Source organism: Panthera leo, chromosome B2 (genome assembly GCF_018350215.1).
Source record: "Panthera leo isolate Ple1 chromosome B2, P.leo_Ple1_pat1.1, whole genome shotgun sequence".
In the NCBI taxonomy this organism is placed as follows: domain Eukaryota; kingdom Metazoa; phylum Chordata; class Mammalia; order Carnivora; family Felidae; genus Panthera; species Panthera leo.
In genome coordinates, this window is record NC_056683.1 from 114,811,046 (window position 1) to 114,826,693 (window position 15,648).

A 15,648-nucleotide genomic window follows, 5' to 3' on the forward strand; every position below is an offset into this window, starting at 1 on the left:
AATGGGACAGAACAAAATCAGTTCTTACCTTTTTTTTACAATGAGTATGACAACTAGGAGGAGGAGGATGAACACCAGAATTCCAGCACTAATTCCTGCTATTTTCACCACTCTGTCTGTCTGCTTGGCTGGGTCTGGAATCACTTCTGGTTCTTCTGTTGCTGCTGCTAAATGAATTTAAAAAATAAGTTACTGAAAGCAGCTAATTATCCCAGAGATGAAAATTAGTGCTGGCCAAAAATTACTACAAAAAGACAACGTGTTTATTTTCTTTGAATAAAAATAACCTGGATATATAAATACAGAAGCGTGCTAAACTACGGCATAAGGGATTTAGGATCGAGATAAGGAGAAAGCCTCCTGAATAGGGGTTTTGTTAACACATGAAAATAAAACAAAACCTAGCAATAATTATCAAAGGGAATGGTACTATTTTTTCTCCAAATGTCCTTAAAAGTCAGACACCAAGATTTTTAGCCAATAGTACATGCAAAGAGATGGGGTCAGATTTAGGGATTCATTTGTTTGCTGGCTCACTCAGCAAACACTTCTGAACTCAAGAGCATGGTGCTGTGTTTGGCACCTGTCAATTGCACTTGTCTGGGACACAAGGGGTTGGGTTAAATAATGCTTTGTCTAACGGGTTGAAGAAGTGTCAGTTTATGATTTAATATATAAGATTTGAAAGGAATACGTGGTTTGCAAGAAAAGAAAAACAAATACATCAAGGAATATTTCATATTCTCTTTAAAAATAAAACCCAGATAATAAACTTGGGAAACAGAACTTTGAAAAGATAAAGTTGTTTTATTATTCTTATTTAAAAATTCTTTGTATCCTCTAACTTTCCCTCTTTCTCAAAGCCCATATACACACAGTAAAAAGTATACACCTGGGGCTCCTGGGTGGCTCAGTCGGTTGAGAGTCTGACTCTTGATTTTGGCTCAGGTCATGGTCTCACAGTTCATGATATCAAGCCCCATGTTGGGCTCTGCACTGACAGTGCGGAGCCTGCTTGGGATTCTCTCTGTCTCCCTCTCTCTGCCCCTCCCCTGCTCACATGGGCTCTCTTTCCATCTCTCTCAAAAATAAAAATAAGCACTGAAAAAGGTATATACACCTTAGTCAACTTACAAGCTCCATTAACCCTCTGAAGATATTTTCACCTTATTAACCTCGAAAACTTACATTTTGCAGATAGTAAATCTGAGGCTTAGAGAGACAAGGATAGATTATAAATGGGATAAGCACAGTGACAAAATCTAACACATTTATCTTCTAAAACATCATTTCTCAATGTTTCCAGATCCAGGGCCCCTCCTGCTAAGAATCTGTGTGTCAGGAGTATGGCTGACTTGTAGGATTAGGCACATTTGGGAAATTGCCTTAAAGCATCCACCACAGTATGAGGAGACCGTGGCTGAATGAACAAATGAACCCCTAAATCTAACCTCATATATATTTTTTAAATATTTATTTAGTTTTGAGAGAGAGAGAAAGACAGAGTGTGAGCAGGGGAGGGGCAGTGAGAGAGGGAGAGAGAATCTGAAGCAGGCTCCAGGCTCCGAGCCGTCAGCAAAGATCCCCACACGAGGCTCGAACTCACAGACCAAACTCATAAACCGCTAGATCATGACCTGAGCCGAAGCCGGACGCTCAACCAACTGAGCCACCCAGGCACCCCTAACCTCATATCTTTCCAATGGATAATTTACAAATTCCTTTTTAAACATTAGGTATATGTCTATATTTCAATTCTTCCTTCTTTAGCGTTTCTGTGCTGGCTTCTGCACCCCTCCCTGCGCTTTTGCTCCGGGTTCTGCATCTAAATATCTGCTCCAGATTCTCAACCAGCCACCCCCAAAGTTCCTCCCCAAAAGAGACAGATAAAAGGCTGCTAATTGTTAATTCTTCCAAGTAGGAAATTAAAGAGAACTAACATATCTGATATCAATGTCATTTCATAAAATGGTAAGTTAAAGTAAAACCAGTAGAAAACATAGTTTGAAGAAAAGTGTTAGAGAAAGTTAACTTTGTAAAACAATTCCCTATAACTGTCTTAATTTATCTTATTTCAATTGGGTAGGATAAAACTTCCCTATAGACCAGTATTTGATAACTCTTATTCTCAAATAGGAAAGGCAAGCCTTCAGGTTGTTTCTTCTGGAAAGCAAGGGAGTTTTCCTTTTTGACTTGACACTTTCATGTATCCAGGCTTCAGGAAATTTCCAATCTCATTAATTATGTATAGAAGCAGTTCAATGCTTACCACATTTCAAACTACACATTATAGTTCAAGTCATCAAAGTACATATTAAATATACTGGATACCTCTTCTTTCCCGAGAACAATTTTAGAGGTACATACATAGCAGTGTATATGAAATCAGGTGGCATATATTTCAAAGTTGGATATAAAGCTAAAGAGAACATATCCTGTTTGTAATTCTCAATGGCATTGAAAAGTTCCTGCTTCAAACAGACAGAATGTTTGATGTAGAAATCCCTAGAAAAGACTTTAGTGCATGCAACAAATCATCATTATTCAGTAATCAATGCTTACTCTTAATAGGTTCTAGGTTACACTTGGCTTTCAGAGGGTAACGATAATGATTGCTTTGTGATCTGACCGATCTCACAGAATTAAATGTTTTTGAAACCCTTGAAAGATCGGTTCCTGTTCCATGAGTTAAATATATATTTAATACACTATTTTAATTTGACAAAACACATATTATTATGGGATACTTTTCTATAGATATCATGCCGTAAGTAGTATATATTTCATAAAAATCTTCAGAACTGCTAAGCCCGCCAGACAACCTTCAGAAGATACACACACAGGTGCAAATATAAACTATGATCATGCAGTATGAACAGTCAGCCTTAACACTAGCTGGGTTTAGTAATTAAATAATAAAAATGACATAAAAGTGAGTGGTAAATAATTTCAAATTCAGAGACTGAAGAGTTTTTTAAGAGTCTTATTAAATAATGTAGATTTGCTGATGAATTAACCTAAACATATTTCCAGAAACAAAAAGCCAAATCTAAAAGTACATTTCTGACCAAAGATGCTGCTAACTTTGCAAGTGTATTCAGGGTGCAAAGTAGTGAAACTTTTATAACTTATTATGTAAAACAGTGTTACTACTTTAAAGTCATAGTCTACAGACATGTCTTTGTTAAATACTGGACTCCAATTAATTTTTCCCAAGCAGTTATAAAAAACCCCACCAAGTTCATTCATTTAGATGAAGCAAGGGTGCTTGTCTGTCATGATTACAACTCTTGTGCAGACTTGTTCATCAATGCTTCAACATCATTATTAAACCTGAGTATAGAAGGCTAATCAAATTCTCCAGGAACATATGATTTGGTGGCTATTTTCCCTTGACTGTGAATCCTCCCTAAAGTCTTTAGCTGTGACATTTATTATTATTATTACTACTAACAATATTTTTTATTAAATGTCTGCATAAATTTATTACTTTAGATACGTTAATCACACATAGTTTTCTAAGTTCTTGGCCTTAGAACCAAGGAACATAAATATCCTATTTAAAATCATTCAAGCTTAGAAGATTCATTAATGGAAACACAGCAGTAACCCCAAAGTGAGCATTTTCTATTTTCTTCAAAGAGAGCAAAAAGCTATTAGAGTGACTACACCCCTGAGCCCTGTTTATAATTTATGCACATACACAAAGGCAATGTGGAACACCTTTTTCAGAAATGCTTTCCTTTGCCATAAATCTTTTCCTTTTTTTATCTGTCAAAAAATATTCGAAGAGTTCCCATTGTTCTGAAGCCAAAGGCAGCATAATTCTTTGGTGAGAAAAAAATGAAGGCAGTATTTCATTTTTATTGAGCAAATTTATGAGTTGAATTTTTTTGATTTTGCAACATAGTTAAGGTCACTTTATAAACGGTGTCCTTCCTCCCACTACTTAAAAATAATTTACCTAAAAAGTTTAGGTAAAAGATACAGATTAAAAAATATACAAACACCGCCAAAATACACAAATTTACTTACATTTAAAAGCTGTGATCATGTAAAAACACTCTTCCATTTATTTTCAAGATGGATACTAGAGGTAGAAGCCTCTGAGTACAATATAGCAGGTGATCTTGTAGCAGCATTAGAGACACCTTCATCCCATAAATTACCGCCAATTCTCCAGGTATTTCACTAGTGCTCTCTTTCCTTCTCAGCTATGTTTCTGAATATTGTTTACACTCACTTCCCAAGCATGAATTTAAATGCTATCATCACGCTTATGTCTCTCAATGCCACCAATCCACCATCACCAATGTTGCTAATGACTTACTAATTGCTGAGTCCAATGTACAATTTTCTCATTGTATGCAATCTCTTGATAGCATCTGACATTGCTTGCTTTCCTTTTTGTGACCCTCCTCTCTTAGGGCTTCCAAATACTTGTTCATCTTGGAGTTTTCGTATTACCCTGCCTTCCCATTTCTAGATCTCCTTTGTGAGCCCCTCCTTGTTTCCCTTAAAAATAGGTGCCGCTTTGAGTTTCTCAGAGAACTGGCCCTCTTGACATTTCTGGCGTGGTGATTTCATCCACTTTTATCCACTTCTATCACTTCAGCTGCCATCATGCTGATTGCTCCATAATGTATCTCTAACCATGGGTCAGGGCTCTGAGCTGAACTCCTGACCCACGCAGCCATCTGATTCCTTCCCTTCAATGCCTTCCCTTCAGTGAAGACACCTTAGACACATCCTCTCCATTCGGAACTCCATCTCATGCTTACACCACTTCCTCCTCCAGTGAACCCCCTTTCAGTAACTAGCTCAACTATCCACGCAGGGCTTCAAGACAAACACCGAGGCCAAATTCCTCTTCTCCCTCTCATTTCCAGGATTAATACATAGTGTATAAACCAAATTGGGATACTTCTGAAAGTAAAATAATTGTGACAGGACCAAAGGGAAACACTGGAATTATCCTCGGCAAAAAGATGACTGATTTCTTTCTCATGCAATTAGTTACAAAGTACTTCTACTTCCTAAATATCTCTTGCGTCTACTTTTCCCATCTCTACTGCTACTACCTGAAGTCAGGTCAACATCATATATAACCCGGTTTACACAGTAGTCACCTCTTTTTATCTCTTCCTATTCCACATCAACTCACAGTGTGGCAACATAGTATGTCCGTGACTTCAACTGTATCAACTGTATCATGTCACTCCACTGATGGGAAACTGCCAATGGCTTCCCATTCCTGTTAAGATAGAGCCCATAAAAACAGGGACCATGTTTGTTTTGCATAGCACTGCATTTCCAGCTGGACCTGGAAAGGACTGGTTGAGTAAATACAAGAACGACACTAAGGCTTCCTTCGGTAGATGTACTGGCACACAGAAAATCACTTGTCTTCTGAGAAAACATAAGGATAGATTTGATCAGATGCAGATCTTGTTTGGAGGTTGGCACACATTTCTGAACTGTCTCTAGAAACTTCTAGCCCCTATGCTAGCCATTCTTTCACGAAGTTAACTGCTTCTACCATCTGCCACCATTTACCACCAAACCAGAGTGTAGGGAAATTCCAGAGTCATGGAAAGTACAGAAACTTAGTATCAGTAAGGCCCTATTTTAATTCTCAGCTCCTTCTCTTATTTGTTGTGTGACATCAAAATAGCAAGTTAGCATCTCTGAGTTAATATTTCATCTATAAAATAAAAATAACAGTGGCTATATTATATAGCTTTTAGGAATATTAAGTGACATATGATGGGAAAAGTTTCTATAAAATGTGAAAACTGGTACTGAAAGTAGTGGTAGATGCTACCCTCCTAGGTGGAGATGGCCCAGATGTTAGCCCTTTGGGTCCATCACATAAAAGTTAAAAATTATGAATAGGGAAACTGACATTGCTAGAAAACAGTTTTTTAAAAATCTTAGCAGTCTATTGTATAAATATATAATGGTGAGTTTTGTAAAGTCCATGTTATTAATTAAACAGTCTGCCACATTGGACATCTAAGCCTTACGGGCATCTTGAAGCATGCATTATTTAACTCAACGATTCTTTGAAGTCCTGTTTTTTTACCATGTCATAGGATCTTATGCAACTTGTCCACTCTCAGATGGTTGACAATAAAAAACAGGGTCTTAGTGAAAAATGAAAACAGCTATATAGCACATATTTTGTTTAAGTGGTTAACTAAAATATAGTTTATTCTTGTTTAATAAAGATACGGGCGTTACCTGAAAATTTCTGATATGGAAAATAATAGTTCAGAAGTCCATAGAGCCTTTAAACAACTATGAAATAAAGGTACAGATACTTGAAATTAATTTCACACTGCTTAAGGCCTCTTCTTGCAGTCTTAGATTCTCTTATTTTTTTTAATTTTAAAACCACTGTTTAAGTTTTACATAAAATCCTGAAGAAATTATAGAAACACTTTTTTTTAAAAAAAAGCAATAAAAGAAGCATCACATTTTAGGAATGTGCTTAAAGGTTAAAAAACATGTACAATATTTTTTGCCTCACAACAACTTAATGAAGGTCAAATATTTTACATGTGCATTTTTCATTAAGCTTTTCATTCAGTTAAATTTATTCATTTGGGTAAATTGTGTGTTCCCTGACTTCTTAAACACAGTTAGGTGTCTCTGCTACATTACGTCTGAAATCTGCCTTTAATTCTCCATTTCCATTTTCATCTAGCTTTTTCACCTAGCTTTTCTACTTCCCTTACAAGGCCTCAGATTCATCCTTATACTGACGCAAGAATGAGTTTTCTAAAATGCAGATGTGATTAAATGACTTTTTTCACTGCTTTCCATTGAAGAGGAAAGGCAGAAGTTCTTGGTATGACATACAGAGCCTTTAAAAACTAGACTCTAATCAACCCTTTCCATCTCATCTACTGACAATTCCTTTAGGCTATCACATACCCTAATCATACAAAAACACCAGCCCTTCTCCAAATACTCCGCCATCTCTTTCAGGGTTTGGCAAACTGTGGCCCCGTGGGTTCATCCAGCGGACTGCAACTATTACATGATTGCAAATAGCTTCATATGATAACAGTAAATTATTACGAATTTATATATCTACCAGCAGTGCACATAAACTCCATTTGAATTACATTTTAACACTCTGCATTACCAGACTTTGTGATTTTTGCCAATTTAGTGGTAGAGAATGATATCTAATATGCATTTGATTATTGAAATTATCTTTTGAGATACTTATTTGAAATATTTATACCTATTTCTTCTCTGCTCTGAAATGCTTAGTGCATAATTTTGGCCCCCTTTTTTTTTGTATTTGATTTTCATCTTTTTTTTATTGGTTTATGTATTATTATAAATTATTTCATGTATTGATACTAATCCTTTGTCAGTTATTTATTAGAAATATCTTCTATTGGGTGGCTTTCCTTTCACTTTATTTATGATATCCTGATGAATAGTAGTTCTTAATTTCAGTATAGTCAAATATATCAATCATTTATTTGAATTTATATCAACAATCTCTCTCTCTAAACGTTTTAAAACTATGCATTTCATATTTAATCCTGGATCCACCTGAAACTGCTTTCTGAGTGTAATATACACTAGAAAAGTATTTCAAGTCTCCCCGCTAACCCCCACCCCCTCAAATAAATTTCCAGTCATCTGTGGGCAACTTTTGAATTGATCCAATGATCTACAAAACCACTTTTGTGCCATATACAAATTGCACACATGCATGAATTCTGTTTCCGGATTTTCCATTATTTTCTTAGAGGTAATATACTTATTCTGTGCTGATATGACAAAGTTTGAATTACCACAGCTCTGTAATATGTTATAATATATGATGGGCATGTTCCCATGCTTGGTCCTCTTCCTTAGCATCTTGGCTTGCCTTTATATTTTGCTGTAACTTCTACGGATTAAAATTCAGCTGATAAATTATCTTTTCACTTCTGTCAAAGCTGCTATGCAGTCCATCCAAAGAGTTTCTAAAATTTGAAAAATTATGCTTTTTCTTTCTAAAGGTTTCATTTGATTCTTTGCAAATGGGTCTTTGTTTAGTGACTCCTAAGAGTATTTTGCTAATCCTTATGATTTGCACTTTGTTTCTTTGACTATTTTGTACACAGCTCTTTGGTATTCTGAATGTGACAATCCCAATCGCAGTAGTCCTTTGGGGAGGCAGATCTGTTGTTTCTGCTAACTCTCACAGTGAGTTACTCTCAGGAATGCTTGGTGACCTTTGATTGTGAGTTAATTGCTTTATGTTAGTCTATGGGAATCCTGCGGGCCTCAATTCATCATGCTTTCATCTACAAAAGAACTTGCATCACCTTCTGCCAGTAACCATGAGGTACCACAGGACTCAGACCTCCTCTGCACTCCTGAAGAATACCGCCTCTATGTGAGAGTTCCAGGCAGGGTAACCCCCTTGTTACCAGCCTGAGGACCTGTGTTTCAAGGACGATATAGCTTCAGCATCCCTTTCTGGGACTACCAACCTCTCCTTCTACCTATTGCTCACTGTTCTTAATTCTATTCACCCACTTTTTTTTTGGAGGGGGGTCGGGGGCGGAGGCAGACTATTGAGTCCTTAGAGACCTCTCCTAGGTGCTAGGAGCCTGGCAATGTATCTAAAGAGGTGCCCTACCTAGGTATGATTGTTCTGCTGAGATCCTCAGAGCACCTAATCTGCCAGGCATCCGAAAATGGAAGGCAGATCATGGGATTTTATTTTTATTTTAGCGCTTATTCAAGACCTTAATCCTTAACTACCCTCTCATCTCTAAAAGAACAGTTAATTATTTGCCCATAACCTACATTTAAAATTGTGTTGCAAATATTTTTTTCAATAAATCTGCAATATATACTAGATTAGAAGGTAGTTGAGGGCAGAGGTATACTATCTTTCATCTCTTATGTCCAATGACTTACAGTGGCCAACAGTTTAATGAATGAATAACAAAAATGTTCATCATTTGTCAAAGTGTACTGCCTACATAAAAGCATATATAATGTGGCATAAAAGCATGCTTCAAGTTTTAACATTTTGGAAATAAATACATTCATGCTAAGGTTAAAAGAATTAATTTATGAAATCTATAATCATGCTTTAAAAAAACTGTTCTACATAGCAGTAATTGCTAAGGAACTTTAACATATCTGGAAAACATATTGATAAGGAATACTCTAATCAGGTGGCATTAAATATTTTTGTTATAACAAAGCCACTGATCATGGTTTAAGTTCCAGTTCTGCCACTTACTAGTTAGGGCACCTTAAGTACATTATTTAACCACTGAGTTCCTCTATTTTCTTATGGGAAAAATAGAAATAAGAGATACATCCCTTCTCTTAAGCACATTAAAATGGATAAAATACTTAGGATAATACTTGGTACTTAATAAAGCTTCAGTAAGGGTTAGGATGGATATAATCAAATTCAGATAAAATTCTTTTTCCAAATCTAAATTTCTGTACCATAACTAATATGAGTTCAAATAAACAGCAAATGGAGAGAAGTCTAATTTCTAAAAATACAGAAATACTGATGAGACAATTCAGTATTTATTATGTATTTGTTGAATACCTCAGGGGCACAAAGACTGTATGAGGCTAAAAACCACAAAGATGAACAAATGCTCTTCCTTCAGAGTGTGTATCATCTAGAAGCACAGCCAAGCACTTATACATTGTACTTATTAGCAGAATGTGGCAAGTACTACAAAGAGGCAGAAGCAGGACTCTTGCACAAGGGGATGAAATTGTATCTAGTTTGTTGACATCCTCAAACATTTCTTAGAATCATTCAGCACCACAGTCCAACTCTGATTTTTAGATTAAAAAAACCTGAGAGTAAGTAAATGCCTTTTTCACGGTCATGGTATTAGTTATTGACACATAACAATATAGCCCATGCTTCCTGACTCCCACCTGGCAATTTCGCTTGGGAGAAAAGTGATTAGCCACCTATTTAGGAATATTTTTTAGTACTGTCTTCTCAGAGAGACAGAAAGATGCCAGAGAGGTATCAACCTCAATCACTACCTAACAAAAAGAAACAAGTAAAGTTGGGGAGATAGAAACACAAAGAAATTGATAGTTAGATTAAATCCTTCCTATAAAAACTCAAACACAGATGGATAGATGGAATCTGGGACTGTTCATAGAGGAAGTTATAAGAGTTTTTTTTTTTAAGTTTTTTTTTTACATGACCCATCTCTTTTTCTCTTTAATTTTAATCCAAGTTAGTTAACATATAGTGTAATATATATGTAGTGTAATAATGATTTCAGGAGTAAAATTTAGTGATCCATCACTTACCTACAACACCTAGTGCTTATCCCAAGTGCCCCCTAATGCCCACCCCCCACTTAGCCCATCTCCCCATCCAATATCCCTCCAGCAATCCTCAGTTTGTTCTCTGTATTTAAGAATCTCTTATGGTTTGTCTCCTTCTCTTTTTATCTTATTTTTCTTATTTTATATCTATATCTATATCTATATCTATATCTATATCTATATCTATATCTATATATCTATATCTATATCTATATCTATCTATATCACATCTATATCACATCTATATCTATCTATATATCTATCTATATCTATATCTATATCTATATCTATATCTATATCTATATCTATCTATACCACATCTTTATCCATTTGTCAATTGATGGACTTTTGGGCTCTTTTCATAATGTGGCTATTGCACGACCCATCTTAATTCCGTGAAGAAGGTCTGGGTTTCCTTTCTTTCACTAATAAATAAATTATTTATTGTCCCTGGCATGTTCCCAGCCCCTTTATAGGCTCTGAAGAATCATCACTGAATAAGACAGAGACTATCTCTGCTCTCATGCAGTTTACATCCCTGTGTTCTGAAGCAGATGATACACAAGTATACAAGCACCTGACACTGAGAAGTTCTTTGCCAAAACTTAAAGTAGGGAATGACACAGAGCACACAGTGACCTCTTTAGGTTTGAAGGTGAGGGAAGACCTCTCTGAAGAAAACAGGGAGGTGGAAGGTGTGGTTCTTTTACTGAGATGAGGGCAAGTGTAGCATAGCAATAGCAGACTCAGTGCTTATGTACTAGGTAGTAAAGTGAGGTCAGAGATTATGAAGATGTCTAGTCGACTTAAAAAAATGTTTTTTTTAATAAAGCTTTAATAAAGAAGATCAGAGGATAACAATAGAGTAGTAAAAATTAACTTGGGGAAGTAAGAAAATCAGACAAATAATATAATGCCATAACCCTGGCCCACATTCAAACCAAAGGTACAGGAAAGGGACACTGTAAATGATAAGCAACTACATCTTCCATATAGTGACTACTACATGTGGGACATACAGGCAGCAATCCTATTAAGAGTAAAGCAGGTTGAAGTGAGAATTACTGAAAAGTCAAAGGAGTAAGTAAAAATAAATGATGTTGGATTACACATCCACATGTAGTGTTTGTAGCAAAGTAGTCTACAGAACAATAAAATTTGCACCTTAAAGTAAAACGTTTATAAAATGATATGTGGGTATCTGGAAATGTTAGGTGAAAAAATATGACATTCACGATAATGTCAGTGATTTTTTTTTCTCTCCTATAAACTACAGGATCAGGAGAGTCTCTTCTTCAGGGGAAAAAAAATCTGGAATATTAAAATCCAGTGCATTTAATTAAAAGGCAAATAAATGCACTTGACATTTTTGTTGGCACAGAACTCAGAATGCCAAATCTAGGCCAGTCATCCAAACATGCCATTCAAAGCACAAACAGGGGGAAAAAAAGTACACATTTGAATGTAATATCATTTGAAATATTAGAGAAAAAAAAGGAACCGAATAAAACCTTTAATAGCGCTCAAGTTAGAAGGATGTGGTGTGATCTAAAATAATAAATATGACTTACCTTTTAACCTATTTCTACTTGCCTTATTTGTAAAATGAGGGGTTAAGATTAGCTGCATTTGGGCTGCTTTTAGTTATGAATTCTACTTTCATTTTCAGCAGGTCATTTTCCACCAAGGCTTGGATAATGCATTAATCTGGCATATCTCAGGAGAACACACAACATGGTTTAAATCATATTAATAGAGGTTGCACTGCCATTTTCACAGGTGTTTATTTACTAAATTAAAGACTGCCTTAATATTGTACAGAGGAGCCAGATTAAAAAGTGATTTTATTTGAGTTCCAGCTTTTCCAGGATAATTTCAAGTCTAAATTATTAATAAATGCTTTAGAGTTTGAGATTGGGTTTTTAATCCTAAAATATCTTTTGGCCTTGAGTGAAGAGACAGGAGCCACATTTTCAAATGGCTCTTGATTGTCTCAAACGATCCAAGCATAGGCTACATTTCACAATTTGCACTGTTCAAAATATCTAGCAAACACTGACATCCAGGATACTTTAATTTACTACATTTCATCTACTTTTAGATAATGAACCTTTCTTTTTTAACAGCCAGTGCCCTCCCATCATCCAAATAGGACCCTTTTGATAAGAAATTTCAATCTGTTCAGTGAAGCCTTCCCTACTCCTTCAGTCTCACTTTTCTCTTCTTATATTCCTATGCACTTATCGGTCCTATTTCTGATCTGCGCTTTAATCACGGCCTGAAAAAGGTAGGCTGGAGTTTTATGAGCAGCAAGGGTTTTTGAGGTCACCATTCACTGATTATATGGACTTGGGGAAGCTCCACTACATCTCTGAATCTCAGTTTCTTTATCTATAAAATGGGCATAGCATTCTTCTCTACCTATTCTAAGTGTTAAATGAGATAATCGTAAAGAAAGCTCTTAAAGATTTTCTTCCTGTATTTTCCTCATCTGTCTTCTTGGTGAGCATACTTTTGCACCTGCACTCTCCAGTAAAGAGTGAGGATTCAGGACATAGGTCACCTCCAAATTCCTCACTTTTGTTAGCGATTTGCAGATTAACAATCTGCATGCTGCTGTTTGGGAAATAGTTTTACAGTGTAAATGGAAATAGGCTACTTAACTTTTTGCCCACCATTCCATAAGCTAAGTAGGTGGTATAAATTCATTCTCGTTGCCTATCGGTGGGGCTTTCAGCTCCCCCGTACTCTTCACAATATACTTCCCTCCTCTATCTCCGCTTCATATTTTACTGCAACCAATTTTTAAATTGACTTTTTGCCATTCCAAATTTTGGCCCCTTTACTTCTCTTCCCTTAAAATCTAATTTTCAGCAGTCTTAAAATAAGTGGCTTCATTTTTCTTTGACCTTTGGTGTATTTACTTTTTCAATTACCTCTGAACTCACTGAATGCGTTGTTCACTTACTTCTTCCACTTACTGCGCTGAATGCCTTAAAGCTGGTTTCTAAGCGCCTCACTCCAAATGAGTCCTGCTATTGTCAAGGACTTCCGCTGATGGAGAGAGAGAAGGACTTGTATATATTCTGAAGAGATCTCTGAGGATCTGAGACACTGCCCCCCAGTATCACCAGATCACACAGCTTGCCTACCAGTCCTCAGTATCCCCTGGAAAGCCTACCTTTCTTGTATGATGTTGATCAACCCTTAACCATTAACTTCTGTGTGAACTTGCTCTTTCTCTTGGACTTCACTGAGCCCTTAAATTTTATGAGCATATTTCTTTTCTAAACCCTCCCCCTCACCCAATAGGTTTTTAAACTTGTGAAATATAGAAAAGTCAAGCCTTTTCAAAGACAAATGTGCTCTTTTACAAAGTTGACACATACTTGGTAGAGCTGAATCTTGCCTAATCTTTACTTGATATCACTGCATCAACTAACACGCTCTGACACAGAGATTAATCACTTATAAAATCCCATCCTCTATACATTTTTCTGCTTTAAAAATACGGAACTTCTCCTTTCTGTAGTGAACAGAGTAGTGGGATCGGCAGAAACAAGGAAAAAGAAGAGGCAACGCAAAGCCTGAAATCTGGAAAATCAAGTATAATTTATGAAAAAGATCTGTAAAGCTATTCAACAAATTATTGTTATTATATAATAATTTACTAATAATAATGTCACATGTGCATATCACCAATGACTCCAGAATTCTCAGCTTAACACTGATTTCCAACTACCTTGACAAAACCAGCTGAAGTTACAAACGAAGGATCAGGTGAAATTATAGGCTCTATTGTACCTTGTTTTAAAAGTGTTTGTTTATTTAAATTCCTGTTAGTTAACATACAGTGTAATATTAGTTTCAGGTGTACAATATAGTGATTCAGCACTTCCATACATCATCCGGTGCTCATCACAAGTGCCCTCCTTAATCCCCATCACTTATTCCACCCATCCCCTCACCCACCTCCCCTCTAGAATCTACTTTCTTATTAGTTTCTGCAACACAATAATTCCTTCAATTTTGCAAGGATAAAGATTAGTCTTTCTTCCAATTCTTTCACTTCCTTCTCTTAACTTTTTTCCTTTCATTTCCTCTAGGTTATGTTCACAGTGTTTGCTCCATCTCCTTTCGGTATCATATTAGATCGGCAAGATGTCTCCAAACAATCTACTCGTGTCTGCAGAAAACAGGGCAGTAGCGAGGAGGGTACTTCACATAGGCTCTCCACTTTTTCATCTTCACATCCATGTTGCATCTATGGTTTCAGGCAACATTTATGGGGGTGGGGGGAATGAACTCTCAAAATTCCACCCACGACTCTTTCATCACAAGTGGACCCAGAGTCAAAGAATTTCAATCCAAACTGGCACATGAAGGCTGGCCCTGGTCCTCTCTGGTAGCAAAATGAATGGGTCATTGACAAAGGGTGTGAGTTCTCCTGTGAACAGACGGGTCTCAGGTGGTGCGAACAGAGCCCACTGTTAGTTTGCTCAATTGTGGACATGTTTAACTACTAATGGGCAGTGGAATGAGTAGGTTTTATTAAATGGTGATGCCAAACCCAGGCTGATCAGAGACTTTTCTATACTGGGTTTCAATTCTATGGGATTACAAGAAAAATGTCTTTATCTTTGTAAAGTATCCTTATATCACAGGGGCATTTAGTAAAGGGAGCCAACCACAACACAACTCTCCCTGGAAAGGAAACTGCACTGGAATTAGGTTCCTCTAGTCACGATATTCTAACATACCTCAATTTTCCTCCTTAACCCCTCTATCTGACCCCACAGACCTGAAGAAATGGAACATCTGGACAATGACTGAGGACTCCAGTTTGTAACATGCAAAGTATAACACATTCTTTTGAGGGGTCGTTTGATGGTTTCTGGAAGGAGTGAGAGTCTGAAAACTCTCAGGTAGCTTTAAGAAAGAAGGAATGGGGAAGGAAGGAGGAAGGAATATCCTTAAAGAAAACCTCTTTTCTTCAGGTCTAAGAATAGAAGGATACTTCTTACTAGTGGTAAAGGAACTATGATATACTTAAGTCAGTTAAAATTCCCTAACATTTATACCTTCTTCATATACTTCTACAGTCTTCCTTCAGGACAGAACCTTGGATAACTATGTTGTTGTTTGAACCATTTGGTCTGGTGGAACAAAGTGGGGTGGACATGAGAGGATGGGCCTGATGTACTTCATTTTCAGCCATTTGGCTCTCAATGTGGATCAGCAAATCTTATGAATCTTATGAATCCTCTTATTTCTCAGAAACAATCCATAAGGAAAAAGATA

The 15,648-nt window shown here is 36.5% G+C and overlaps 1 protein-coding gene across 3 annotated transcripts in view; it reads right to left on the reverse strand.

Moving 5' to 3' along the window:
* PTPRK (protein tyrosine phosphatase receptor type K) overlaps positions 1 to 15,648 on the reverse strand; it is a 558,193-nt gene that overhangs the window by 42,516 nt on the left and 500,029 nt on the right. For 2 of the 3 annotated variants that reach the window (XM_042939788.1, XM_042939790.1), the window contains exon 14: positions 29 to 167. In XM_042939788.1, coding sequence (XP_042795722.1) covers positions 29 to 167 — 139 coding nt within the window. The remainder of the gene's footprint in view (positions 1 to 28; positions 168 to 15,648) is intronic. The other variant, XM_042939789.1, reaches the window with a different exon arrangement.